We start from the raw sequence: 27215 nt of genomic DNA, 5'->3' as shown, positions 1-27215 counted from the left end.
GGATCAATGATCGTGCTACATTTGCAATTATGGACAATTATCGCCGTCATTCAAACTTACAAAATATTCTTTCCCTCTTTCAGCTATTCGTTTCACTTTTAATAGTCGCAGTTGCCTAATTGAGATTGATAGTTTTTTTTCATACTTTATGTCGGAACTCAAATCAATATTAGAAAATTAAAGTTGCTGACGTACTTTCAAGAAGTAATATCATCTTATGAGAGATAAATACTCCTTCGTTCCTAATAGGATCATAGATGTTTTTGAAATGTGACTGATATCATCATCATGCAGGTCATATTTTATATCTTTTTAAAACGAGGCCAGAATGAGAACAAACAACGAAAGTAATTTTTGCAAAACTTGATGGTATTTCAAACCAGAATAGTCTTTATTAAAAATAATAGTGTTCATCAACTGTTCAAATTGATCCTTTTAATTAATTCACATCTAATTGATATCAAATCACACGGAGAAATTTTATTCATTTATTTACTCCTTATAACTTTTTTGATAAGCAACAATTCATCATCGTCTGATGGATATATAGTAGTTGTTACTAATTTGTTCTTCTCAAGACGAGTGCTGTCCTCTGCATCAATATTTGCAGGATCTTCAGGTCCGACTAGTTGTGAACTGGGAAAATCTTTTCCTGAATCATCCAGAATCTGATCAACGGTTGGAGTTGTAGTCGATGCTCTGAAGATCATATCCAGTTCAGCCAGTTTCCGCAACATCAAACGAGTAATATCGTCTGAAAATGATTTTTACAGTTACATAAGTGTATTTGCGAAAGGGAAAAATAAAATATGAGAAAAAAAAACGAAGAATGTTACTTGTAAGATATAATCCAATAGTAGGAAAAGCTTTAAGAATATCATCCTGAATTGGTTTTGATAGTCCATCAAACATGTCTATAACTTCCTTTCCATATCCTTTCAATGCTTCAAGAATGTTCATTATACCGTCTTGACTAAAAGCTGCCAAAAATCGTCGCAGTAGCTGTAAATCCTCAAATTTAAAGTAAAGTTGTTCAATTTCTTAGAACTAATTTTCATAATTGAAAACAAGATTTATGAAATCTATACTAGAATCTCGAGAAATTACATTTTCAATGAACAGTCGACTTTCCGGTTGCATAGTATCCAATTTCTTATTAATTACGTCCCTCAAACCAATTACCTTGCTGAAAAGTTCTGCTGCTTCATTCTGGAATATTGGTTTAGTTTTTACAAAGATATAATAAATTATTTCATATGTTTTCATAATGTTATGCAAGAGATAACCTCCAGGTCTAGGAATCGAAATATGCAGTATATTCCTGATTTTCCTTTAAAAAGTTCAAGGATAAACAATTGCAATTCCTTTAAAATTATTTAAGAAAATTTTACAAACAATGTTATGAAAGTTTTACCTTTAAATTATCCAAAAATTGGACATCTGTGAATGAAAAATTGGTAGCACTAGCTTTAGCGAATTTTTTTAACTGCGCTTTTTCTTCCTCATTCAAACTGCTATAGAAAGTTCTCAATTCATATTGTACGGACTCTGCAAAAATACAATGTAAATGAAATATAAGAAAAAATGCACAGCGGTCAGTAATGACTGTTTAAACCATTAATTGATAAAATATATACTAATTTTGTATTTCTAAGAGCCTTTCATTTCAGCTAAAAATTTGGCTTAAATGATGGTAGCAGGAAAACTTATCTTCGTAAGCGCTGTCGGTTATAGCGGTATGATTAGTAAATGCTGGGTTACCGTGAACTTCCAATGCAGTCTTGGATATGCAGAAAATTGCGGCGAAGAAAAATTTTACGATCATAGGGATAATTAATTTCCTAAAACATCCTTAATTCCAAAAATGCTTTGAAATTTTAATCTTATGGCCTTTAATAATCTAACCTTTGCTGATTAAGCAATCAACTTCTAAATCTGAAAACTCAAGTTTCGATTTCGTCGAACTGGCTTTTTGAAGATCAAAGACCTTGAAATTGTGTTCAAGCCATAACTTCAAACCAAAATCTAAAGACTCGAGACTTTCTTGGTCTCAGAATTGTCCATGTATTTGTGTGCAATAAAGAACGTAAGCTAGTATAAAATTTATATTTGTTTTGTTAATTAAGCAATGAAATCGGAAATTCTGCAAATCAATTGAAAATGAAATAATTCTACTAGATTATGTAACTTTGAGAGCAGCGTTAAAATGAAATTAAAAACAATTGTTTCTGAACAGCTGACATCTATCGTTTCCCCCTTATTCCCTGCTTCTTCCTTTCAGACTGTTTTCTAACCAGTAAGACTTCAAGTAATTTATGACCATACGTAAGACTTTTTGTTAAGGAAAAATTTGTGAATGAAATATGATAACGATCACTATTTTGAATTTATTTTCACCACTTATTTTCTTTCCAGCTCTTCCTTTTTCTAGCATCTATTTTCAGGCATTAATTTGGTTGATCGACAAAATCCTTTTGGGTCCATGCAAAACTGATAACCATGAGACCATAAACACATGATATGACCATAAGCACATTCTAAAATGTATGATCATTCCAGTAACTCTTCCACATTTACTTTTGCTCATTTATGAATTTAACAGAATTAACTTTAGCTTATTTTTATGAAAGCTTGCGAGATTTTTAAATTGTAGTGTTCTCAGAGAAGACCATATCCAAGGGACCTTTACGGTTAATCAGCTATTTATAACTAACAGGTCATTAATCCAATTTCTATCTTGTCAGTGTGAACCTTCGAAATTTCACAGTGGAACGCGTTGAGAAAAGCATCGCTTTCTGTGTTTGGTATGAAGCGCACTTGTCCATGGAGAATTTCGGCACTGACTGGACATTAATAAAGAAACACTTCTGTTTTGTGTGATAGCATATCTTCCACTTATAATGAATATGAAGTTTTTGTCAAATTTTGAGATTTGTTTATGCTTTCTCTTAGTTATTATAGTGTGTCATAGATCGGTTTCAGTTCTAGTCTGGCATACTGTATTAGTACTTTTCTTGTAAAGCTATCATCTTTTTAGCATGTTATCCTATTTGACTCTTAACCCATTATGATTTTATTCAAATCATATATTTCATGTAATCGATTTGATGTGTCAGTCACTCAGAAATGTACCACTTTCAGTAGCTTCACACGTCGTACATATTTAATGGCATCCAGGAAGACGCTGAATCGACGGCCTCGTCCGCAACGAGCAACCAGCAATGTTTTTGCTATGTTCGATCAAGCTCAAATCCAGGTCACTGCTGCTTTATGGTTATGTGAACAGGTTGTAGTCTGTTAGAGTTTTACTGGTATATACTTGATTTGTTGATTTACTTTTTTATGTTATCTCTTGTTCAATTTCTATCGTATGTAGCTAATAATTTACTACTTTCTTTAACACTTGCATAAGCCTAATATATTCCATGTTACATTAAGGATTGAATTAGTCTTATTCAGTTGTGAAATGATAAGTTCTCATGAATAAAGTTTTCAGGAATTTAAGGAGGCTTTTAATATGATCGACCAGAATCGTGATGGTTTCATAGACGTCCAAGATTTGCAGGATATGTTTGCATCATTAGGTTTTTGTCGTTAAGCAAATACGCATTAATTCTCGAAATACATATTGTTGTTTTACCCATTTTAATCAGCAAATAAAAGATTTATTTATAGGGAAAGAAGTAAATGAGGAATTTTTGGAAAAAATGATCAGTGAAGCTCCAGGACCAATCAATTTTACTATGTTCCTTACATTGTTTGGTGAGAAATTGACTGGAACAGATCCGGAAGAGGTTATAGTTTACAAAACATTGATCTACTTGTTTGTGGGTTACTCATTCTATATACATATATCGACTTTGATTATGCTACATTGTTTTGGTTAGAAGGCATGCAAAAGACGCGTTCTTTGAAGAACACGAAATTCATCTCTTAGAATCAAAGATTTGAGCAGAAATATCTTTGTTATTATGACAACAATTTTTTTTATTTAGGTGATCAAAAACGCATTTCAATGTTTTGACGTAGATAATAGTGGTTTGCTGAACGAAGATCGCCTTCGAGAATTGCTAACTTCAATGGGTGATCGCTACACGGATGAGCAGGTGATTTTTAAGATCTGTTTAACTTATTTTAAGATTTTGTAAAAGTTGCAGTTGAATTGATATCTCGTGTTGTCAAGTATCATTTGTTGAATGTTGCGTATTTTAAACATCGTCTTTCACGTTCGGCTTTCTCGTTCTATTTATCTTCGGTGCATATCCTTGTTCCGTGGTTCCTTTTCCTCTTTGTTTTCTCTATTTACGACAGTTTTAAACAGAACGTTTGACAAAAAAATTATTTTGGAAAATAACTTATTTATGATTAATCGTATTCATGAGATTTATGTTATATTCAGTGCTTACTGTAATAGCAGTTTGTTTGTTAAACAATATCTTTAATCGTTCAAATACAGCTTAACAACATTTACAGGGCTTTTACTAATCACATCTGTGCTATCCTGCTATATTTTATCAGAAAATTGATTACAGGTGGATGAACTGTTTCGCGATGCGCCAATCAGAAATGGTATGTTCGATTATGTCGAATTCACTCGAATGCTTAAGCATGGTACAAAGGATGACGCTAACTAAGAACTACTGTTTAAGATTCCGTTCTCATCGTTAACAAGCTATTTTTATACAATTTTTTTATTACTGTGGTGTCATGTTTTGCTTTTCATTGCTTCTATTGCATGGATACTGATAATTCTGAAACTATCCAATGGGAAATAAAAGCTTAACAGAAGAAATCAAAAGACTGTGAGGTGATGAACGTAACATATAAAATGTAGTACTGTAACGACATTTCGATTTGAATGGTATTAATTTTCTGTTCCACTGAAAGAATTAAGACGCAGTTTTATGCATATTTTTAATACTTATTGGTGATAAAAGGTCATTGCCTTATGCCCTACCACTTGCATTTTTAAAGACTGTTGAATTATGGATATATAAGGGTGCTAAAAACCATGTTTTTATTTGATATACTGGTTAGTTCAGTACATCGCAATTTGTTGTATTATTGTATTTCTCGTTCTAGAGTTTATGCTTCATTTTTGTGACTCATATATAAATATTTTAATTACACAGATTTTTTAGCAAAATAAGATGAAAAATAATTTTATGAGTAAACTGCTGCATTTCGAAAACTGGATTAGAATTTCAGAAAGGAATAAGGAATCACTGAGATCAGGGATAATTTGGCACTTGATTTTCACTATCTGCAAGGATAACTGAATGTCGGACTGTTTTTTAATTCGAGTCTGAATTCATAATTTATGGTCGTGCACTTCATATATTTTTTTCATCTTAATGAGAGTTTTTTACTATAGAATTTCTTTTGTTGCACCACCAGAACTGAATTTTAATAAGAGTTCTTGAAGTGTTGGATTGGATATAATTCATAGGAAGATGAGTCATCTAATCAGGCTCAATTATTCTATATAGCGCAGAGAAATGACTAGTAAATTCTATTGTATTTGGACTTGTTATTTTTTGTACTTGTTAGCAATAATAACGAAGTTAGTGAAGAGCAAAAGAATGAAAAGGTGGATGGTCCCCATTTATATAGGCAGTTATTACTCTTCTCTGCTCACTTGATTTTTAATGGGTTCTGCACTAATTTGAATATATTTAACAGTGTATACCAGTCCTTCTTTGTTTATTCAAATTTAAGTTTGCTGTTTTCGTTTGTTGCTAGAAAGCTTACTTCTTTGATTGTCATAACTATCAGCGTATCTATAGTCAAACATTTTCATTATCTTAGATACACTGCTCAGAATGAGATCTAAAGGGTTAAAAGCTAAAAACCTGAAGTGCATTAATAACCTGTAGAGTTGTATTTTAACTTAGTAATGTATTGAGAATGAATACAAAGAAGTGTTTACATTGACTTTCACTTCCTGTTGACAAATATAGTATGTTTCTATCCTTTCTCATCACGCTAGCATCAGGAGTCTTTAATCAAATTTCAAAATATTCTAACTATCTACTTAGAAAAGATGATGTTTCATTGCTTGTTACGCTGTTGCCATGAAAAATGTTGTTGTAAAAGTTCCAAAAGTGTAATATTTCAGGCTTCTCCTTATTACTACTATCTTTTCATCTTTTCAACACTTCCAATTATCACAGAGCACACTATACATATCAGTGATGTCAAAGCAGGCGATGAAGGCAGCAAATAGTCACCAGGAAGAGGACAGGGAATAGTCCAATCGATGCGTCATTTTGAGAGGTATATGTTATGTGTATGTTTATATGCATGTGTTTGTCCTCCTGTTCCGGTTAGGGATGGCAGGACGATTTCCATTCAACATATAAAAATAGAGAGGAATAGTGAGCGAAGAGGAGAATGATTGTTTGTCGTAATTTTTAAGGCCAAACAGATCCAAACTTCACAAGCCTATGCTCTGTTTGCAGTGTCTCTCATCATTTCACTAATGGAAATCTTTGGCCTAATGCCTACCCAATCCTTTGCACTTAATTTCCATTTGCAATTGCTACTGCTTTGGCTTATCTACTTCGACTTGGCCTTATTCATCTCAATGGAAAGGTGTTGTTATATTGACGACAGTCGGATCTACTTATCACAAAACAAACGATACCGTCAATAATTACCGGAAACGTTGCTAGCTCAAAATTTCCCATTTTAAAATTCTCCCTTTGCATTTGCACATGGCATATTTTAAAATTAGATTCTCCGTAATAAATTCAGTGACAACTTTTCCACCCTGCTTTTCGTGATGTCTTCCTAGATTTTAAGCTTCAGTAATAAGCATAAAAGACGAGATGACAATCTGCAATAACCAATGAACTAATCCATAATTACCATATAGGAATGATCCTATCTGACAGAGACGAGCCTCGATTCTAGATAAATCTTAGATATTCTTTTTCATATGATCCTTGCAGATGAAACTATTTGAATTACCTGTAATTTTCCTGAAAAGTTTTCTGTTCCCACTTTTTTGAACAATTCATGACTGTGGTTTCACTTACCTACGTTACCTGCTCAATATTTACATGGTTCCCCTTCTCTCTCCCGTCTTCCCTCACATCCTTCCTTGCATAAATTTACCTAATTTGCAGAAGTGATCCCGTCAAAAGCCGGAAATTTCTTTGCAGATTTCATAAAGAGCTCTTTGCTCATTTACTTATCTTTTTCATTTTGATCACACCAGAAATTTAATTCAGATATGTCTTATTTATGATGAGCTAGCATGACTTGTTTTGCAAGTGGTCCAACTCTCCACAGTAAAGGAAAGAGAGTAAGGTTCCAATTCAGTTAAGCTGCACTATCATTTCTTGCATTGCTGTAATTGACTTCTGTTTCATCGAATTTCTGAAACATCGAGAAATTTCGGATTTTTCGCAAAAGTATTCCATTCATAAAGGCAAAATAGTGCTCAAATCTCGAATTTTCTAATCCAGGAATTGAGATGTCGTCTAATTAATGATAATATCAATTTAGTGACAAATTCTGCCATTATTGATTGATGAGATGCCTATTCTCATAGTTTTCTCTAGAGATACAAATATATATCTGTGAAACATTATTCAAAATGAGTTAACAAAGGGATATATCAACAATTGGATCCAATAAACGAACAACTTTTTCATCAACATTTTCCGAAGATAACAAGAAGCTATGAATATAAGGACCGTTTTCGTATTTACAGTCACATATATTAGTGTTTTTTAATTTCCAAAATTGCTTTATTCTTTTGCTTATCCTCTCAAAAATACTAACCTTTTGCTGTTTTCTTAGGTTTATCTGTCGCTATTTTAGACTGAATATCGCCCACATTTTGCAAAATTTTCTAATATTAATTCTTTTGCAACTTTGTTACTTCCTTTTATTTGTTTATTTGCCACTATTTTTATCAATTTAGTATTTGAAGAATCATTAATAATTTTATTTTTATTCAGAACTTACATAGATATTTATGTCACTTGCCTTTTACTTGTCAACCTTTTCCTACTGTCTAGGAATTGTTGCTTTCCTAGATCAGCAAATTCCATTTGCTGCACTTTTTTCCTACTAAGTTCAGCAAGGTGAAGTAAGACAAACAGATTTTTTTATTCTAGTAGAAGTAGGTGAAGGTTGTAAATGACGATCATCTCTCAGATTTTCTGTTGAAATTTTGGCAACAGAAATTGCTCATTTCATCGAAATTCAAAAAAAAAAGTTTGATTAGACTCATCAATTGATTTAGAAGTATCGAAACTTGGATGCATTTCTGGTTATCTGACTTTTACTTAATAAATTTTACTTACATATTGTCTGTTTTTTTTTTTTTTTCGATTTTTTGAAGGAACAAATTATGTGGTAAAATCTTAATTTCTTTACGACATCATTTCTGTAGTTTTCAATGTCTTCAAATTTCACATGAATAGCTGCAGATGGCTCTATCGTCACCATCAACCACAATATTCAATCTTTCTAAAGAAGATCTCAGCTCGATTTTGCGAACTCTGAAACCAGCAATCGGTGAGGCAACTGCAAATTCGATGTCTGTTTGTGAACTTCGAGCCCGTATCACCGAATGGCTAATGCTAAATGATTTATCAACAATGCATGATTTCAAACATCTGGAAAATTCGCAACAGTGGAAGGTCCCTGATAGAGCTGATCACTGTATATCATGTGGCAAATACGCCGTTACTTCCATCGGTAAGCTGTATGATTTCAAAAAACTTCAAAAAGATGTTGAAATTCTCAAAAAAGTCCATTACGTTATCTGTTATGCAATCACCTCATCACTGGGTTCAGGATAGTGAGTGACTGAAGACAAATTTTCTGTTCAGCAGTTATTATTTCAAATTCATATCTTACTCCTTTGAGGAAACGCTACAGCAAAAAGTACCAGTCCAATAACTGACCAGCCATTAACAAGTCGAGAATCGCTAGTGTTTGTTGGCAGGTCGACTAGTTTACCTTCGTCTGTTTTACAAATCATAGATTTCACGAAACCTCTAAATTCAAGTGTCATTTTGTAAGTGTTGTTTTTTTTTTCTTTTTTCGACACAATATAAATATATCATTGAGATTAAATTTAAAGCTAATTGTATTGTCTTTGAAACCTTATTCGAACTTTTAAGTTTTCTAAATTTCTTCTAAGCTAATTTTTTAAGTTAACTTGGGACACCAGAATGAAATTAAAGGCGTAGATGTTAGCATGTATATTTAGTTTTCAAATTTAACTAGCAGTTGCATCACATGATATTGCAGGCGCTTTACCTATCTCAATCTCAACTCATTGATAAGACTGTACTTTGTTTATGTTGTAGAAAAACGCTGCATGATCGAAATGGCAACGAAGTGGTGGATAAAAACAAACATGCTTATGTGTACGGAAAAGATCTATGCAATAAGTATGCCCATTGGGCTTTTCCTAATTTAAATTGTTTTCCAAATGATCAAGATAATTGGACTGATACTCCTTCTACTACCAATACAACTGCTACTAGTTTTTTGTGCTTTTCTTGTGAGAGTTAATTTTCATTCATTTTTTCATTCCATAGCTGATTAAATTTCAGTTATGCAAATGATTGATTAATTGAATGTTAGATAATTTAAATATTTCTGATATGTTTTTTTAAATTAACTCTACCAGAAATCTTTTCTCCAGCATATTTCGCTAGAGCCTTCAAAGCTATAAATTATTAGAATGTGTATCTATCGATCGATTTTCTGCTTTACTTCACTTTAATCTCGGTGCTGTTGTGAAACAATTTTAATTTGAAGTGGAAACGATGGATGTTAATTGATAATGATGAAGAAGCCCCAGTCCAAAAGTTACACTCTTTCAGAAGTTCAATTCAAAGATTTCTAATGGGTGTTACTGCTGAAGCATATTTCATATGGTAGAATAAGGAAAGCAACAAGGTATTACACTATGAACAAAGGACGATAAATCGGTCGATAATTATATTTTTAGGCATTATGTACTAGTGAAAGTAGTGAGTTATGAATATTATTTGTGATCTCTAAGTAATTTGTTCTTAATTATTGATATTTGCAGTTTCACATTAAAGCTTAAAAACAAATTTGTATTCTACCTTTGCAATATTAATTATCATTTAAGAATTTATTTTGAGTAACTTACGCTTTAATGATGACTTCCTGCCAAGATAAACGCTAAAAAGGAAGTAAAAGGAGCAATTATAGTGCATTCACAGAGCTGAAATTGCAGAATATTGAAATTCCATTCATATGATCCTATTACTTGCTCTTGTCTCACCTCTCGCTACTATACTTGCACTTCAAAATCTCAAAAAGCAAACTAAGCTTAGGTATCAATCTAAATTGCGAATTGTTGTTGTCGAGATATTTACATATCCTGCACAGAAATCATTGTCAGTGCTGAATAAATTAAATTAGTTGCATAACAATATCGAACATAATGTTCTAAATCTGAAATTTCGGAAATATTCAATGCATTCTGTAACAGATGACTGTTTTCTGATTTTGATGTTTCGGATGTAGAAGCATCAAATAGATGACTTCATTTTGAATTTATAGTGAACGTATTTCTTGCGAAGAATTTAATTTATTTCATGTGGTTGACATATTTTGTTATTTTATATTTCTAACAATCCTTCGAACATCAAGTAGGAACACTATTGTTAATGAATGTTGGGATAGCCTAAGATTATCAAATCAAACTCGTAGTCTAAATTAGTCCAAACTAATATAAAATCAAATCAAATTTATTGTAATCACAATCATGTACCGTAATTAATGTATACATTTTGGTATTTCCGGATTTACTTACGCCATAGTGAATTTTTGCTGTGTATAAATAACCATTGGTGGTGCTCTACACTGCATTGCAAACAAATGCAAGAATAGATTTATTTGTTTACTTAACTATTTCTAAGCATAGGCTTATTTAATCAGCACTGATCAGCTAATCATAATGAAGTCAATCATATGCTACTATGATTGAATTGTCTTCGAAATAATTGAGTAATGAGAAGAAGAATAATCTATGAATAATCATTTTCATAAATTGATAAATTTTGGAATTGTCATTGAAATGTTAACAAAAATTATTTGAGTTAACGTATGACAACAAGGAAGAATATACACTCTTCATAAGAAAGCAAATTTTTCAGAATATCTACCACTAACAATTGTAGATTTACGTTGTAATATGAGTAACGTGGCGATGTTAGCATGTATTATTCCTCGTAATTTTTAGGTTAAGTTGTAGCTAATATTTAACTTTATCTTTTCAATACTACTGGAGTACATATCTTTAATTTCTCTAGAATTCTCTATTTTTGCAATTTGCAGAAACTAAATGGAAAAAAAGAGATTTCAAAAGATAAAAAATAATGTAAAAACGAATATGTTTTAAGCGCAAAGAACTCCAATTTCCGTTTCAAACTGTGAATCATAATCAATTTTATAATTGTTTTCTGTTACAAAAGGTGAAAGTGAATTCTTTCTAAAAAGGTTCCAGGAAGCAGAAACGGAAAATGCTCCGCTACGTAATAAATGTTAGAGTTAATTGGAAGAATAATTTGATCATTTTAAATCAAAGCTTGAATGATTGATTATTTTGGAAAGAACCCAGTAGCTCGAGTAATATTTGTAATTATTACTGAAGGAAGTAAAAAAGTCACCGTTAATAGAAGATAATATGCAAGTTTTGCTTTATTTGATCTTCTGGTTTATAAGCTTTTTGGTCATAGCCTCAATCATATAGGTTAAATTTCGTTGCTTCTCATTTTATTAATAAAGAGAGTTTTATGATAAAAACAAAGGTAACATTTATTTGTTCCTGACTTGTACAAACAAAAATTTAAGTTCGTGTAATCAATAATTAAGATGAAATATCACACAATAAAGTCTTATCCTTATTTTCTCATTATCAATGTTCAGTTGTATTGAAATAAGTAATCTGGTTAAGACATATCTGGGCTATAAACCTTAATACTTCCTATTCTATCTGACAACAGCTGATTTAGGTGTCATCAAATGTAAAATCTTATGAAAGACTCAATTCTTTCAGTTACTTACAAAAGTTAAATTCTAATAAGGATAAGACAAGAAACTTGCAACCTAAAATATGTCAAAAGAAAGCTGTTCGAAGTAATGGCAAATTCAGAGTAAAGCATATCATAATCCACCAAATGCAAAATTTTCTGCAACACAAAGAATAGACAAGGAGCAATAAGAAAGAAAAAGTTTGCCATGTGTCACCATTTTTGGAATAACAACTATTAAATTACAAATCAAGCTCTAAAGTATATAAACAATTAGTTTATAAGCAATAATTAAATTAGTAGTGAGGAAAATAAATCGAAGGAATTTTACATAATGAAAAAGAGAAAATAAGGCGTCTGGTGGCAGTAGAGAAATTGATAGCCACAATATCAAAATATTTGTATTAATATAATGAAAATGTACTGCAAAATCAAAATATTTTTTACTGAATAGCAAATCTGAAATTCAGTTTGGAATTCCAAAGTGCTGTGAAACTTGATAAGATGAAAGAAATATTCAAAACTACTAGGCAAAAAATATGAATTTTGGTATAAAGTGTTAAAGGTCTTATAATTGAATATAAGTGATCAGTTCAACGAAGAAACGACATTGTTTGACAACCACCGCACTTCATTTAATATCCACTGCTGTAAAATGTAAAATTAGTAAAAATACATTCAAATAATAAAGATTAACCTAAAGAAGTGGCGTTACTTCTCAAAAAGTGGCGTTAATAATTCGCATTGTTTATTATGCTATTTATTTTGACTCCAAATCTCTATTTTGAATGTCCATTATCTCAGAGCTAATTTAATCTCTTTTGCTTTCAACTTGGATTCACTTTTACTTCTTCCTATAATACTTGCCACCGTCATCGTTTTCATAGTTTTGTAGATGTATATCGGTCAATTTTTATTTTTCAACTTATTATTCTTCCTATTGTGGGTCTAATTTTAGAATTGTATTTTGAAAAGAAATAAGTCTATTAGATTTGGGTTGATAATTAAAAGTGCTTGAATAGTCTTTTCAATATTTCGGTTTTCGTTAAGAATGCGAAATTATTTGAAAATCATTGGTTTTTCTTAACATTTTTAAGTACGAACTCCTGTTTTTTGTTCTCCTTTTTAGATCTTGTTAGTGGCTTTTGCTTCTTTACTAAAGAACATCTTTAAAACTTACTTTCCCGTTCTAATGAGCAGTGTTAACTCTTTCACTTGATTATTACTAGCATTTTTGAATGGTTTAAAAATTTTTTTAGTGGAATAAATTTACCTGATTCAATTCGCCACGTGTACATCTGCTTAGCGTAGGTTTCAAAACATGTAACGCATGGTAATCATTAGGATCTTCGAATGGCTGATCTAAACATAATCCACTTTCACGATGGTAGAATGATTTCCTCTGAAAATATTAGAAAAATGATGGAAATATTTTTCAAAAATATTTGCGTAGACCGGAAGTAACAAAAGACCAAAGATGTTTATTAATCAAAAACTTCTGCGCCAGAGTTAAAATATTTGTTTTTATCAAGTTGCTTTTCTAGATTTGATTCTTGTTTCCTATTTAGATATTCATGTTCTTTAATTTTACTTGCAAGTCTAAATCATTATTATGTAGGGCGAAGTCACTTAGTATATCCTAATTTGACTTATGACCAAAAAATCATGAAAATAAATAGAATTTGTGTCTAACTGACAATTTCCTTAAGTAAATAATTGTATTCAAAACTGACGTGAAAATTATAGTCCCAGTACTCTGATTCATACTGACCACATTCTTTCAGTTGAATTTTCCAATTTCGTGGTTCTTGTATTGGCTGATATGCACTAAGGCATAGATGATCGTCTGTTTTCATTTGTCCTTCCTCAGTAAATAACCAAAGCTAAAAAATTTGCAACATATCACCAGAAATCGATTTATTTATTTGCAATTAGAAAATACAAGACATGGTTATTTATCACCTGATGATTGAAATGATCACCTGCCACAAGTCAAAGCCCAATGTGCAACGAGCCATCATAATACTAGTTTGCTTGGAGCCAGGTTCACCAGTTCGAGCTACCAAACAATTTCTTGAAGTGCTATGCGAAATCTGAAATTAGAAAAAAATTTGCATACCTCAGTACGATCGAAACTGTCAGGTGCAGAACAATTATGCATCGCTGCTACTCTCATACTCTCGCCCAATGGCACCGTCCAATGTAAACACCCATTCATACCTCCAATCTGCGATCTTGAATGAATTACCTAAAGCAAAGGTACTCACTGTTATTAGGTGAGTACGTCTAATTAAAAGTTAATTTATTTATTTGAACCTGCAGATTATTAGTTGGACCTGAATTAATAATTACGATTAAAAAGATTTATATTAAAAAGACTTATTGTAATCATTAACTAAACATGTATCGAATATCCTGACACTAATTCTATCTATATTTTCGAAGGTTTTGGTAAGGCTTTCCCATCATTTTAAGATAATATCGGTGAAAATGTCAGGAAGAGCTTATCAAAAAGAAAAATTCGCAACTAAAACGAACCCTCCCAAAAGCACTTCCCGGTTGTGGTAAAAAATGATCTTTCCACACATTATCGAGAAACCATTTAAAACTTTTACAGTGCAAACGTTTTCGGAGTTCTACACGATCACTTACATCAACAGTTTCACGCATTTTATAAGCTTCTGAAATTGGTTTCGTTATTTAGTAATCATTTCACTTAAAAAAATAGAAACACTTCATTTGTCTGAAATTTCATGAATGAAAAGACGAGTTACTTCGATGATACAGCAGTCATCTTCGCATAAAACTATCGCAAATTAATTTTGTATTCCTTTACAACGACGCAACCAAACCTACGCGGTGCAGTTCTGTAAAAATGAAATTTCCACTCATCCATCCAAACTTCTGCCACTCTCAATAGATTACTGTTCAAAATAGTTCCTGATTTGCGACCAGGAAAATCGTGAGGAGAAGTCCGGCGAAAGACATGACCCACATGCGAACAAGGAAGAATCTCGACTCGTCCACCACATTGCCAAACCAAGAAACAATTTTTTTTTTAATAATTTTAACTGACATATATCATCTTTCATAAATAAGTGCACTATGAATCACGCCATTTGAAAAAATAAGTTTAAATTTGTAGCACGCGCGTCGTAAGTGGAATTGGTTAATGTCTTGGTATCGTTTTAATAAAAGAGCCAACATATGCCAAATTTCTGCAATACATCACATAAACTTTACAGCATATCAAGTAATTTCATTTAATTTCAAGATAATCCAATTCACCATTTTCTGAAATGAAACTTTAAAACAAACTCTCAAGGATATCTCAATATTCTCGCCACCCCATATGTCCATTTCGTGATCATAAGTACCAATTTCTTCGAAATATTTCCGATCGATGCTAAACAATCCACCAGCCATCGTTGGAGAACTGTAACTTCATTGTTCATATTCTTTGAAGAATGATATAATTTAATGAAAGAATATTAACTAAGACATTTTTAATCAGGAACCGAAGTAACACACTGATTCATTGTAAAAAAGAATTTGTCAGGTTCTAGACATCGTTCTGAAATCTCAAAACATGATTGCTTTCAAAATAAAAGCACCAACATGATCGGTTTCGTAGGATCGTCACTCCGTGATTTTATCATTTCCGATGGTAGAGCATACCACCGGAATTGTAGATTCCAATTGAAACCACCGCGAAATAGCTCGATACTTTTCTGATATGCAAATGTTCGATCGTTGATAATGTCAATCACAGGACAAACTACTGCTTTTCTGTAAGTACCATGAAAATTTTTAAACAACAACTGCAATAGATCTTTTGCTCATGTTTTTACCTATTTTGATTCTCTTTTATTTCTTAGTAGAAAACCAAAACATCCATTATTTCAAATAATTACCTGTTTTCTTTAATCCGTGCCAACAGTGGCTCCATCCATCCTTTGGTACATTCACAGTGAGAATCCAGAAAAGTTAACACATCTCCTTCTGCTTCATTAGCACCCATCAGGCGGGCCCTTATCAAACCGACGCGTTCATTCGCTCGAATTATTTTGATACGAGTACCCAACTGAGCAACGAATTTCTCTAATTCAACTTTCAAAAACGCTAAAAAACGAATCCAGTACCAATAATTTTAAAACAAAATATTTTATCTCAAACTTTGCATTCATCACTTCATTAAGCGCATTCAAAATTTACACATCAAACATTTCGCGTAAGTTGAAAAGTTACTTCTTGTGCTAAAATCATCCACCAAAATAATTTCTTTCAAGTTTTCACGTGGTGATCTTTGAATAACGGACATGACGGTACGCATCAATGTCGAAAACGCTTCATTGTGATAAACAATGATGACACTGGTAGTAGGTAATTCCGAAGAAGCTGAAATTAGTATAATTTAATTCTTTTAATAGGAAATTGATAACAAACGATAAAATTTTCACATACGCAAATAGGTTTTGGTTCGGCATTGATGCTTACGAATGTCAGGTAAAGATCGATTTAGAGCTATTCGATCACTTACTACCAAACTGAACTGAAATATGATATTGATATGCATGAATTGAATGATTCTGTTAGTATTCTGATAACGGATGCATCACTCTCGTATGAACTCTCTAATGACTATTGCGCAATTTTAGAACTTCAAACACAAACATCTTACTGATAACGAAAATTTTTTATTCATATCAATGATTTAAAAAAAGCTAAACACCTGATTAATTACAAAGGTGTCTTCGGAAAGACGCTCATCCTCTTCACTTAATCTAACAGGTCGACCATCCTCTCCAGCACCAGTAATTGGCGAATAATTATTTGCATTCAATTGCTCTGGAAAATCAATAATCGATTCTTTATTTTAATTTAATTTTTGACATGCTTAAAAATAATTTGAAATCTTTTGTAAGACATAGACACTGGGACATATAAATAAGCCAAGGACTAATATTACTAATACACTGCAAAAGACATCATCGAAATTCAGTAGAAACTTGCCAGCAGTTAAATTAGAAAGTTTATCCTTGGCAAGATTTCCGTTGTAGTGGCCAACAACTATTTGTATTCCTTGACTCAAATACGAATTTCTATCCGTGAATACATTATCTGTATAATCGGTAATCTAAAGCAGTTGACATATCAAGTAAAAAGAAAAACAATTCTGCAGCATAGAGAAGTCAATATTATTTTTAAAAATGATGCATTTTTTCAAATTAACAAACTTCTTTTATCTATCCGAACATTCTCTTTTATTGATGGAGTACATACAAATTCCTTAATAAAATTATTTCACATTACATGTTAATAAGAACTATCGGTTCTTATAAAGCAATTTGAAATTTTGGGGCACAAAATTTGTATCAAATTTCAAAACACAAAAGTGAATAGAGATAATTTTACAGAGACACACAGGTTGATTTTTTATTCGATTAAATTATCATGGAATATCGCCCCAAATTTATTGTAATTCAAGGATGTGCCCTTTAAATATATATTTATTTCTGTTACTTTTATACAACCTTCAACTTTTTAATTTTTGTGTTCAGAAATAGCACTGCCAAAGTAAATACTGGTTTGTTCCAGTTCGTCATACTTGTGCAATTATTTCAACTTCTACTGTTAATGAAAAAACAAGTTAGTAAAATTAATAAAGCTTAATGCGGTTAATAAATCCAACAAAAAAAAAATTGAAATTAAATTAAACTTCCTGAAATCAAATTAATAAAATAAAAGTTTGAACTTTGCTGACCATTAAAAATAGCAATTGTTCAATGGTTGAAAAACATGTTTTGTGAAATTTAATTAAATAAATTAAGATCTTTTTTTCTCCAGAATAGTAAATGTAACATTCGAAAGCATGTTACCTAAATATAGACTATGCCGGATAAGATAAAACATTATCTCTGAAAAGATGGTAAACCACCAATAGTTTAGATGTTCACAGAAATAAATGGAATTGAAAAAAATGTCTGTTCTTTTTACTTCTATTTGCTTTTTTTACGAAACATTCAAATCCGACCAGAACAAATCAAATGATTTATTTAAAATGCAATTTGAAATAGCTAACCTTGTCCTGTACTATTAGGATAGTAATCGTTAGCAAACTCCAACATATTAAGAAAGCCAGGATAAACAGGAATGCAAAAAGTAGTGCACGTAGTTTGCGTCGATGAAATATAAGCAGTGAACGACGAATAAACATTGGGTGAAAAATGACGAATTATTATTGAATTGATAATATTGTTAATGACATGATAGATACTAAGGTTATTAAATAGAAGCAGTATGATCGAGAATAAGAAATGAATGACTGCATAATTCACATCAAATAGTCACAATTGAGGTCTAACTAAATAGCTTTGATTCGAAGTATCCTGGAACAAATTAAAACGCATATAAAAAGTCAGAATAAAGTTTATATGAAAATTAATTAAATAATGAAAAATATTCAATGACAAAGTCTTACAATACAAATGTACGATGATAATAGTAATGCTAATATTATTTTGATAGTGAAAGTGACGGATAGTGGTAGCGATAACGACAGCGATAAGAAATGAATAACGAGCTAAGTCTCGATAATTCAAGTAAAAATAAATTAAATAATAGAGTCCTAATTTAAAAGATACTTTTGATGTTGATCGAATAATTTTGCACAAATAGAAGCAACCTCATTTTCTTTAACAAAAACCGTAATGATCCCGCGATCGTTCTTTTTCTTTATCCTTCCATAGTAAACGCATTATTTAAGGGAAATTTACCAATCCAACTACCACTGATGGCTTCTCAATTCCATCAATTTAAATCTCATCACCTCTATCTATTACAAGAAAACAGGAAATTTTTGAGTGCTGTAACCTATATTTCTCTTAATTTTAGGAATCTTTAATCATTTAATTAATGCTGATGATAGAAATGAAAATTAATAAAACACCACTCCATTGTATTTGGAATTAAATTTTGGAAGCTCTTTTCCTGTTTTACTTAGTCAAAACATTATTTTGATGCCAAGCTATTTCTGAGCTCTCGTTAGTTTGTCTTTTTTGAATGCTTTAATAGAAAACAAAATTTCATTTGCCATTTTAGATCCAAAATTAATCAAAAATTTGATTTATATATATCAAGATCACTTGTTATCATTCTGTCTAAAAAAGACAAAGAACGATTAAATCTGGAAAAGTTGAAGGACGAAGAGTACAGAGTAAAATATCGGAAAAAGAGAAAGAACAGCTTATATTTAGTTTAGGCTAGTTGGTTCTTTTATTAGAATTCCAATTAAAATCAAACTTCAAAAAGTGTAGCAACAATATTCTTGTAAACATCGCAAAATTATCGACTTTACAATTGATCAATTAAATATATTGGAGTTCACTAATATGAATGATATGATAATGATACCGGTCTAGTAGAAGAAGTTTATTTGAAGGTACAATAAAGATTGAAGTAACACTGAAATATGAGAAAAAAAAACTGTTACAATATTTTCGTTATCCATCGTCATATAAAAGTTAAAAATACTGATTTATTTCTGATTGTTGATGTGCAGTAGCTCCTCAAAAAGTGTTTTAAAATTTCTACTGTTTTATTAGCAGAGTCCAGATATGCACATAACAAGAAAATTAAGAAAAAAATTTTTTTAATTTAAAGATTTCTAAAGACTTAATTTTATTTTCAGATATCGGTTACATAACATGTGACTACACATTCTCTGAAGTTGGTTAGTGTCAATATTTGCTATATTTTTTATTACTTAATTTGATTTTAATTCTTTTATTGGTTTGATCATTTAATTAATTCTCCCTCCTAAAGTCAAAAAGCCACTAAGAATCTTATGGTCAAAAGTTATTTCCATTTGGATGATGATCTGTTATTAGCTAGAGAATCACATCTAAATCAAATCAAATCAGTTTTAGAAATAGCAGTAAATGAATAGAAGCTTTCCATGATTCCTTAAAATAAACTAAAAGTTTCAATTTTTTTGAAAATAATATTAACAAATGGCTCAATTTTGGGTATTTAAAGTAACGAGTAATTTGAAGTATGTGAGTGACATACCGATAATGAGCGATAAACCCTTCCAGAGAGATTTTTTTTTTTCAGAAGAAAATATAAACCTAAAGGTGCAATTGATACTGAAACAGATGTAAGTGTGTTAATTTAGAGAAGTTGAAGAAAGAAGACGAGAAAAGTCGACAGTTTTAAGTCTCGACTCAACTGATAGGTTTACAACAAATTTTACCAAAAGCATTTAATTGGATAGATGACGAATATGAGTCTGACAAGTACGACAAGAGGATAGAGATGAATGACACGAATGTTGGACAAGAAAAAGAAGCTGAATAAGTAAAAATAATTTTAGCCAATGAATTTGTCAAATCCGAAGTGTCTTTAATTGGTGAATATTTGCAGAAAATTAAACTGATCGAAAAGATGAAATGAAATTTCTCAGCATCAGGTAGTATGTGTATGTCTAACAGTATCGAGAATTCGACAAGTACGGTGCTTAAAAAATTTATTACAAGGTGAAATGTCTGAATTACAATCCACTTCTTTCGTCACTATTTGAAAATCATTGAAGTAATTTTTTCTAATTAATAATTTATATAAATAATGACTAACTGTTTGCAAAGGATAGTTATTGGCAGTTAAATTTGATGTAGTGCAGTTATCGCCCAATGTAAATTTTATCTGTAACTTCAAAAAAAAATTCATAATTATCTCAAACAAACAAAAACCTATCCTTAACACATGCCAGCAAGGTGAGAAGAAGTTTGGAATTCACTGCACACGAATACGAAACGACCTCGTGCTGTACACATGCGCTAAATTGTATGTGTCTCTATATGTATTTGTATGTATGTGTGTGTGTGTGTGTGTGTGTGTGTGTGTGTGTGTGTGTGTGTGTGTGTGTGTGTGTGTGTGTGTGTGTGTGTGTGTGTGTGTGTGTGTGTGTGTGTGTGTGTGTGTGTGTGTGTGTGTGTGTGTGTGTGTGTGTGTGTGTGTGTGTATGGTTGTAAAAGGTGGATGGGAAGGGAGGAGATGTGCGACAGTGAGTTGTAGGGAAATGGTGAATGAATTGTTGATGAGTAGTAGGGATGGGATGGCGGTCATCTATCAGTGCAATGTGACATGGCCATTTCTGAGATTTTTGATTGTCTGCCTCTCCTGGATACAGATGAATGGAAGTTGTGTTGACAAATTAAGTTGCAATGAATAATAAACTCACTTAATAATTTAAATGACTTTCTGCAGCTGCAATTTTTCTCTTTTATTAATTACCACTATGCTTTTATACCACCATCTTATTATTAAGCATTAATACAGATCAAGTTATATTTTAGACGTTTTGATCTGAAAACTTCTGATAAATGATCGCCGCTGAAGAACGAAATAGTGTCATTTCATCTTTTCTGAAATAAGAAATTTCTGTGCCGATATATGTTTCAGTCAATATAAATTCTCTTCCTTCTCTATCTCTTACTCAAAATTTTCCTTTTCATATTTTTGCAGAGAGTACCATTTTTTGGATAATAGTACGCATCACTGAAAATGTTTGAAAAAAAATTAATCCTATCACAAATTTAAAATTTAATCTTATCACAAATCCAGTCAATATACTTCTCATATCAACTCGAATTTAATAATGTTTTTCTAAGTTTTTTTAAGAATGTAATAAGATGTACAAAAACATTGCTTATCTCAATTTTTATGTCGGATTTCCTTACATATTATTTATGTCAGTATTGTAAAGTATGATATAATGAAAGGATTAAAGATATGCCGACAAAAAGGTCACCAACTGAATCTATTCTAGTTCATGAAGAACTACTGTTATTCATTTTTAACTTCGCTCAACACTTATTTTCCGACAGATTGTCTGAAGCACTTATTTGAAATCATTTCATTCGAAGTGAACTATCAACAAAGCGACATGTCAAATTATCAGCATCAGAAGTTGTTGATACTGTTGGCATAATTTATTTTGTATGAAAAATTTCTCAAAATGTGAATATAGAAGTCTCGGTTAACTCTAGATTCAAGGTAATTGTCAAGAAACAGCCTGATTTAAAATAGCTAGAAATAGGGTTCACTTATGAAAACGGACAAACCTATTTCATTATTGACATTAATATTAGTGCTTTGTTGTCCCGAACTTTGAAATTTGCTGAATCGAAATCTAAAAAGAGTAAAGTACTTGTGCAAAAGAAGTGATAAAGTTAAATGATAAGTAGAAGATGCTTTTAATTCAACTTCAACTTCAGTTTAACCTTCTCGAATTTAAAGGCAGACTGATACGTTCTTTTCGGTGACGTGACCTTGTTGACATTAATTTTTGGCGCATTCTAGGGTCCACATTTACATTCATCGTTCCTTGATCCTGAATAATTCATTCATATCATTGCAAAATTTTGACTTTCAAATTTCAAATTTATTTTACAAGATTTAAAATGGCTTTAAAAAATGATAAACATTACAATTTCAACACCCGTTTCAAGATATTTCTGCAATGCTTCACATCTCTGTATCTAAAAAGGCCTTCATTAATATAGTGTAAACCAAATTAGTTGCAATAAATAATGTTCGCTGTTATGTTAACACAAACAAGTATTTACTTAATGAAATTTATAATCATAGATGAAAGAAATCAATACATATGCTATTAATTTTCATTTAATAAAACATAAAATGGATAAAAAAAACTTTAAAATGGCTAACCGCTTCTATTCCTTCCATTCCCTTCCTTCGACGTTTTATTATCATACAACTGATAATTCCAGCTAGAGCTAACACTCCGACCAATACTACTGATACCATCACAGTGGTCCGCATCTCATTTTTCATCCTTTAATTTCATCCATTAGAATCTTCATCTCGAAGTTAAACTTATCATAATTTTTGATTCTTTTGCTTCTAATTTAAAATCGCTACTTAATCGAACGAAAAAAATATAACGACCAAACTGCTTAATACCAGCATGAAAACTGCAGTGACCTTATCAATTCTTATAAATAATGAAATATTTAACATGCAAATTTGTTAAAAATGCATTTAAATTAAAGTAGAAAATTATTTTTAATTAACAAAAAGGTGATGCCGAATTTTTCGACCTTTACAATCGAATTCTTTTTGATTCTTCCACAGTTGTGTTAACAAATTTATTCTTGACAAAAATAAAAAAAAAACAACCTTCAATATTAAGCTTTGCAAATCACTTACTACACTACTGCTCCGATTTGAACCCCCATCATTCTTACATTTCTCATTCCATATAAAATAGTGTTACTCGTTTCTCTCCAAATTATTTTATTTTGTTACTTACTAGCATTTATAGTAATTACATTTATAGGAATTACTTACTTGAAGAATGTTAATTTACTTTTACGCCTAACATTTTCATATTTATTTTGAATTTAAAAGTCCTGCTGAGTCATATCACTGAAATTTCCTTAAAATATCATTCTCTAAATATGCTGGTCTTCTGGGACTTTGACAATTATTTGTTCCAATAATATAATTATCTTTTTTTATCATTTAAATATTTGAAAGATCCAAATTTCGAAGTAATTGTGCCTTTTGTTGTATGTTGATTATTCTTTGAATAGTTAACATACAACAAAAATTCTTTGAATGGATTGAAATTTTACAAATGTGAAAACTAACTGGTCAAAAACCATCCCATTCTGTTTACCAATGAAAATCTGATAAAATTGCTAGAGAAGTTGTTGAATATCTTGATAATGAATCGTTTTCTATAAATCATTTATAACAAATGAAAATTTATTTTTCAAAATTTACTCAGTTATTTAGTTTCTGCACTTTGCTTATCAAATTTAAATTAAAAAAATTTATCGAAAAGAAAAAGAACTTTAAGAAGGATGATTATCATAAAATATCTTGCATCCGGTCAAGAATATTTAAAAACTTTTATATCGATAATCTATAATATCAGGCTTGATATCATTACTTTCATTCTTTCTTAGCTCATTAACCATTATTATTATTGAATACTTAGAACATTCCATTTGATCGTTTTGAGATAATTACTGTCGCATTTTTTTCACCAAAATTCGGATTTTAGCTGATGCTTTATTTATTCTGTCAATGCGTTTTTTATTACAACAAATTTTCTTGCCAAACAATTTCAGCTCTTTTCAAAAAAAAATTCTTTACTTCTGAAATTTCAAATTATCTCGAATATCTCATTAGAAGAAATGTATTTCCAATAATCTCATATGCCAAAAAGTCCATTTTGATTATAATATGAAAAGAGAAGAAAGATATTATTTTCACGAAACTTTATTTACTGACTACAATCAATTTCAATTACTGACTCATACAAAGCCCATATAATTATTTCTAAAATTCATTTTTTTTTCACCTCATCTTAGAATTTTCATTCAGTTTAGAATGAATTCAGATAAATCTCATATAGGCATTTCAAATATTTCAACACGGAAGTCGAGAGTACGTGATCCAAGGACAAAAAGAAAGTATAATTAATATATGAAGTGGATATCATTCATAGCGTAGTACAGTACGCATCATTTGAGATTAGTGATCAACATTTAGTGTTCATATGTGCAATAAAAAATAGTTGAGCATTTGATTAGAAATATTTGCTAGCATTGTTTTGGAATTCACTGGTTAGTCTTATCGGGAAGAACCAAATATAATATATGTGGAAATAAAATTGTATTAAATTGTAAGACTAAAGATTGTCTTAATCGAACATTATTTACACATATGTTCAATCTCACGATCACATATAAAAAATCATTTATACATTATTCATCTTTCAATTGTATCTGAAATTATTTGCATTGTTACAATTTATTAGCAGAATATGAGTTGAAATTGTTTCCAATTAGATTGTTTATAAGGATACTAACCTCCTTATTTAATTGACTTCCTTTGACGTTTGTCGGTTTCACACTAACTTGAATTTGACAAGGTTAACGGTTCTTTGTTCAGCTGACTGCCTTGCGGCATGTCCGCTTCTCATCATAAATCATGCTCCTTGTTATAAGTTAATGCTTACTATATAGGAACTGACGCCTACTGTTGGGAAATTCTTGAGAATCAACAAGCTTGGCTGCTTCACGTTCTTGTCCAGCTCCATTCATTTAAATCTTTATTTATTTCTTCCTCTTCGTAGATTTTCAAATCTACAAAACGAAATTATCAGTATATTGTTGCTGTAGATTAACATTTGTGTGTCAAAGTTGTTGTGTGACAAACTTCTCATCAAAACATTCGTCTGTAGCAACTCCTAAACTGAAATACGTTCAAATAAAGACCTGTGATTTCTCGACAAGTATAAACAAAGATAGATACACTAACACTGAGATAATAGTGTAGCTTGGTTTGATTTTGACATTTGACTCTTAGAATTGACTTTTTTCAATTTTCCAAATCTTTATTATTCCTCAATCTTAACGTCCTGAATCTTGAGGAAATTAATCCGTAAAGGAAATTAAATAAACAATTACTGACTACTAGTCGGCTGAAAATCGACAATGAGATTGTCAACATCTGAAATCACTGCTGTCGATCTCATAACAATAATAAATCATATGACTCTAAGTGGTTGAGTCTCCTCCTATCCAAATGAAGTCTTCTGAATAATTATCATAAATTCAACAAAATTTAGAGTACAAAATTTTTTGTTGAGGCCAAAAATTCTTAATGTTGTGCTGTTCTCATCCACAATTTTAATCCTTTACTTTATGAGAACGTTTTTTGCGATATTCACTATTGCATATGACCTTATTATCAAAATCGTTAATTCTTATTCAATAAAATTCAGAGATTTAAGATAGACCTAACATGGAAATTATTATACCTTTACTTCGAGCTATATTTTTTAAAAAAAGTGGAAATAAATGAAAACTTCATCGCATATTTTTCACAGCTAAAAGATTTACAATTTTTGTAATTCTAAAGACTCGAGTCATATTATAGAATTTAAGGAATCATTAAGTTCAATTTTCATCCAAAAAAATTGCATTTATTTGTATTGCCATCATTGTTGGAAATTGAATACTTTCTTCTCCTTCATAAATATTAACTAGTGATCATACATACATTAGAGAAATGTCCATACTTCTGATTACTTCCCAGGAGTTCGTTTTCTCTTCTCCTTTCTGATGTCGAATGAGGGAAATATTTTCGATTATCATTTCTCACCACTGATGTTTAATGTCAACATCGGTTATAAAGCCAGTCAGTATTTATTTTAAGTGGATTTAAAATCTTCAGTAGGAAGCATGAAGTAGGCTCTTTTCCTCTCATTTCGCATCCACTCGTTCTTCCCTTCATTTTAAGCTTTAAAAGTTTGATAAAAAATTTCAAGTATTTCAAATTCTAATTCGATTCTCAGTTTTTTCGCTTCCTTTGAATTCAATTTTTTTTGAAATTTTTTCTTTACAATTACAGTATGGACAGCAATTCATTTGGAGTAAAAAATTTGGAAATAAAAATGTTTTTCATAAGATTACTCAGTTTTGATTTAAAACTGGCTTGATGAATAATTCTGACGAGAATTTGTTTTGTGGCTTCTTTTATGGGAGAGCCAGCAAATCGAAGTAACAAATGAATTTTGCAGTCTCCTAAAATTTCCTTGCAGTTGGAACATTTTTGATACTAGAATAAATCGGAGAATAAATATAAGGCAACTTAGTTTATGGATATTTATTAAGAAGTGATTTGATAGAATTATCAACTAAACGAAATGATTTTGATGTAATTAATTTGGTGATTATCTGATATTATTCAAACAAATTTGACAATACTGTTTCTCTATTTTTAGATTGCTTCGCATATCACGTAAATTTGACATTATTTTAAGAGTTTTATTAGCTTCATGAATTTTAATAACTAATTGAGTAAGACTACAGAGAATTAGAAAAAGATAAAGAGGAAATGACAAAAGAATCTTTTACCCCTGTAGATCAATTAAAGTTATTAAAAATTAAATGTTTCGAACTAACCCCATGCTTGCAGAGAATGCGTTACATAAAGAAGTAAACGAGGCGTGCATCATCTCGACCTTTCCTATCTTTCCTACTATGCTGGTATAAAATTAGATTGAAAGACAATTGTTGTTCAGAATAACAAAGTTTTTTGAGGCGACGCCTATTCTTTAGCAATTTAGGTTCATGA

The 27215-nt window shown here is 30.9% G+C and overlaps 5 protein-coding genes across 8 annotated transcripts; 2 read left to right on the top strand and 3 right to left on the bottom strand.

Annotated features, from left to right (window-relative positions):
• Positions 1 to 488: 488 nt before the first annotated feature.
• Positions 489 to 1825, bottom strand: Bm10850 (Uncharacterized protein; the record flags this gene model as incomplete). Its single annotated transcript, XM_043077060.1, has 5 exons — positions 489 to 754; positions 837 to 1002; positions 1108 to 1209; positions 1415 to 1550; positions 1713 to 1825. The coding sequence occupies 5 exons, from the start codon at positions 1823 to 1825 to the stop codon at positions 489 to 491; spliced, it is 783 nt and encodes a 260-aa protein (XP_042932994.1).
• Positions 1826 to 3166: 1341 nt separating this feature from the next.
• Positions 3167 to 4634, top strand: Bma-mlc-4 (Uncharacterized protein; the record flags this gene model as incomplete). Of its 3 annotated transcripts, XM_001900434.2 has the most annotated exons (5): positions 3167 to 3256; positions 3497 to 3584; positions 3676 to 3794; positions 3996 to 4106; positions 4533 to 4634. In XM_001900434.2, the coding sequence occupies 5 exons, from the start codon at positions 3167 to 3169 to the stop codon at positions 4632 to 4634; spliced, it is 510 nt and encodes a 169-aa protein (XP_001900469.1). The 3 variants fall into 3 exon arrangements, with proteins under 3 accessions (XP_001900469.1, XP_042932993.1, XP_042932992.1); XM_043077058.1 differs by lacking the exons at positions 3167 to 3256; positions 3497 to 3584 and having other exon boundaries at positions 3708 to 3794; XM_043077059.1 differs by lacking the exons at positions 3676 to 3794; positions 3996 to 4106; positions 4533 to 4634 and having other exon boundaries at positions 3497 to 3598.
• A 3810-nt stretch (positions 4635 to 8444) lies between these two features.
• Bm10851 (Uncharacterized protein) lies at positions 8445 to 9912 on the top strand (the record flags this gene model as incomplete). Its single annotated transcript, XM_001900433.1, has 4 exons — positions 8445 to 8715; positions 8887 to 9037; positions 9333 to 9416; positions 9855 to 9912. The coding sequence occupies 4 exons, from the start codon at positions 8445 to 8447 to the stop codon at positions 9910 to 9912; spliced, it is 564 nt and encodes a 187-aa protein (XP_001900468.1).
• A 2714-nt stretch (positions 9913 to 12626) lies between these two features.
• Positions 12627 to 18255, bottom strand: Bma-gly-6 (Uncharacterized protein; the record flags this gene model as incomplete). Of its 2 annotated transcripts, none has more annotated exons than XM_043077057.1 (14): positions 12627 to 12686; positions 13312 to 13440; positions 13772 to 13921; positions 14158 to 14286; positions 14577 to 14719; positions 14895 to 15051; positions 15357 to 15474; positions 15657 to 15827; positions 15953 to 16160; positions 16287 to 16436; positions 16503 to 16590; positions 16771 to 16886; positions 17052 to 17175; positions 18121 to 18255. In XM_043077057.1, the coding sequence occupies 14 exons, from the start codon at positions 18253 to 18255 to the stop codon at positions 12627 to 12629; spliced, it is 1878 nt and encodes a 625-aa protein (XP_042932991.1). The 2 variants fall into 2 exon arrangements, with proteins under 2 accessions (XP_042932991.1, XP_042932990.1); XM_043077056.1 differs by lacking the exon at positions 14158 to 14286 and adding an exon at positions 14021 to 14131.
• Positions 18256 to 21449: 3194 nt separating this feature from the next.
• On the bottom strand, positions 21450 to 22895 carry Bm1485 (Uncharacterized protein; the record flags this gene model as incomplete). Its single annotated transcript, XM_043077055.1, has 5 exons — positions 21450 to 21463; positions 22163 to 22230; positions 22322 to 22431; positions 22529 to 22579; positions 22770 to 22895. 5 exons carry the CDS (start codon positions 22893 to 22895, stop codon positions 21450 to 21452), a joined length of 369 nt encoding a protein of 122 aa, XP_042932989.1.
• Positions 22896 to 27215: the final 4320 nt, after the last annotated feature.

The sequence above is a fragment of the Brugia malayi genome (genome assembly GCF_000002995.4).
Source record: "Brugia malayi strain FR3 genome assembly, contig: Bm_v4_Chr1_scaffold_001, whole genome shotgun sequence".
Taxonomy (NCBI): domain Eukaryota; kingdom Metazoa; phylum Nematoda; class Chromadorea; order Rhabditida; family Onchocercidae; genus Brugia; species Brugia malayi.
The sequence above is the reverse complement of the archived record's forward strand: the minus strand, read 5'-3'. Positions and strand labels throughout refer to the sequence as shown.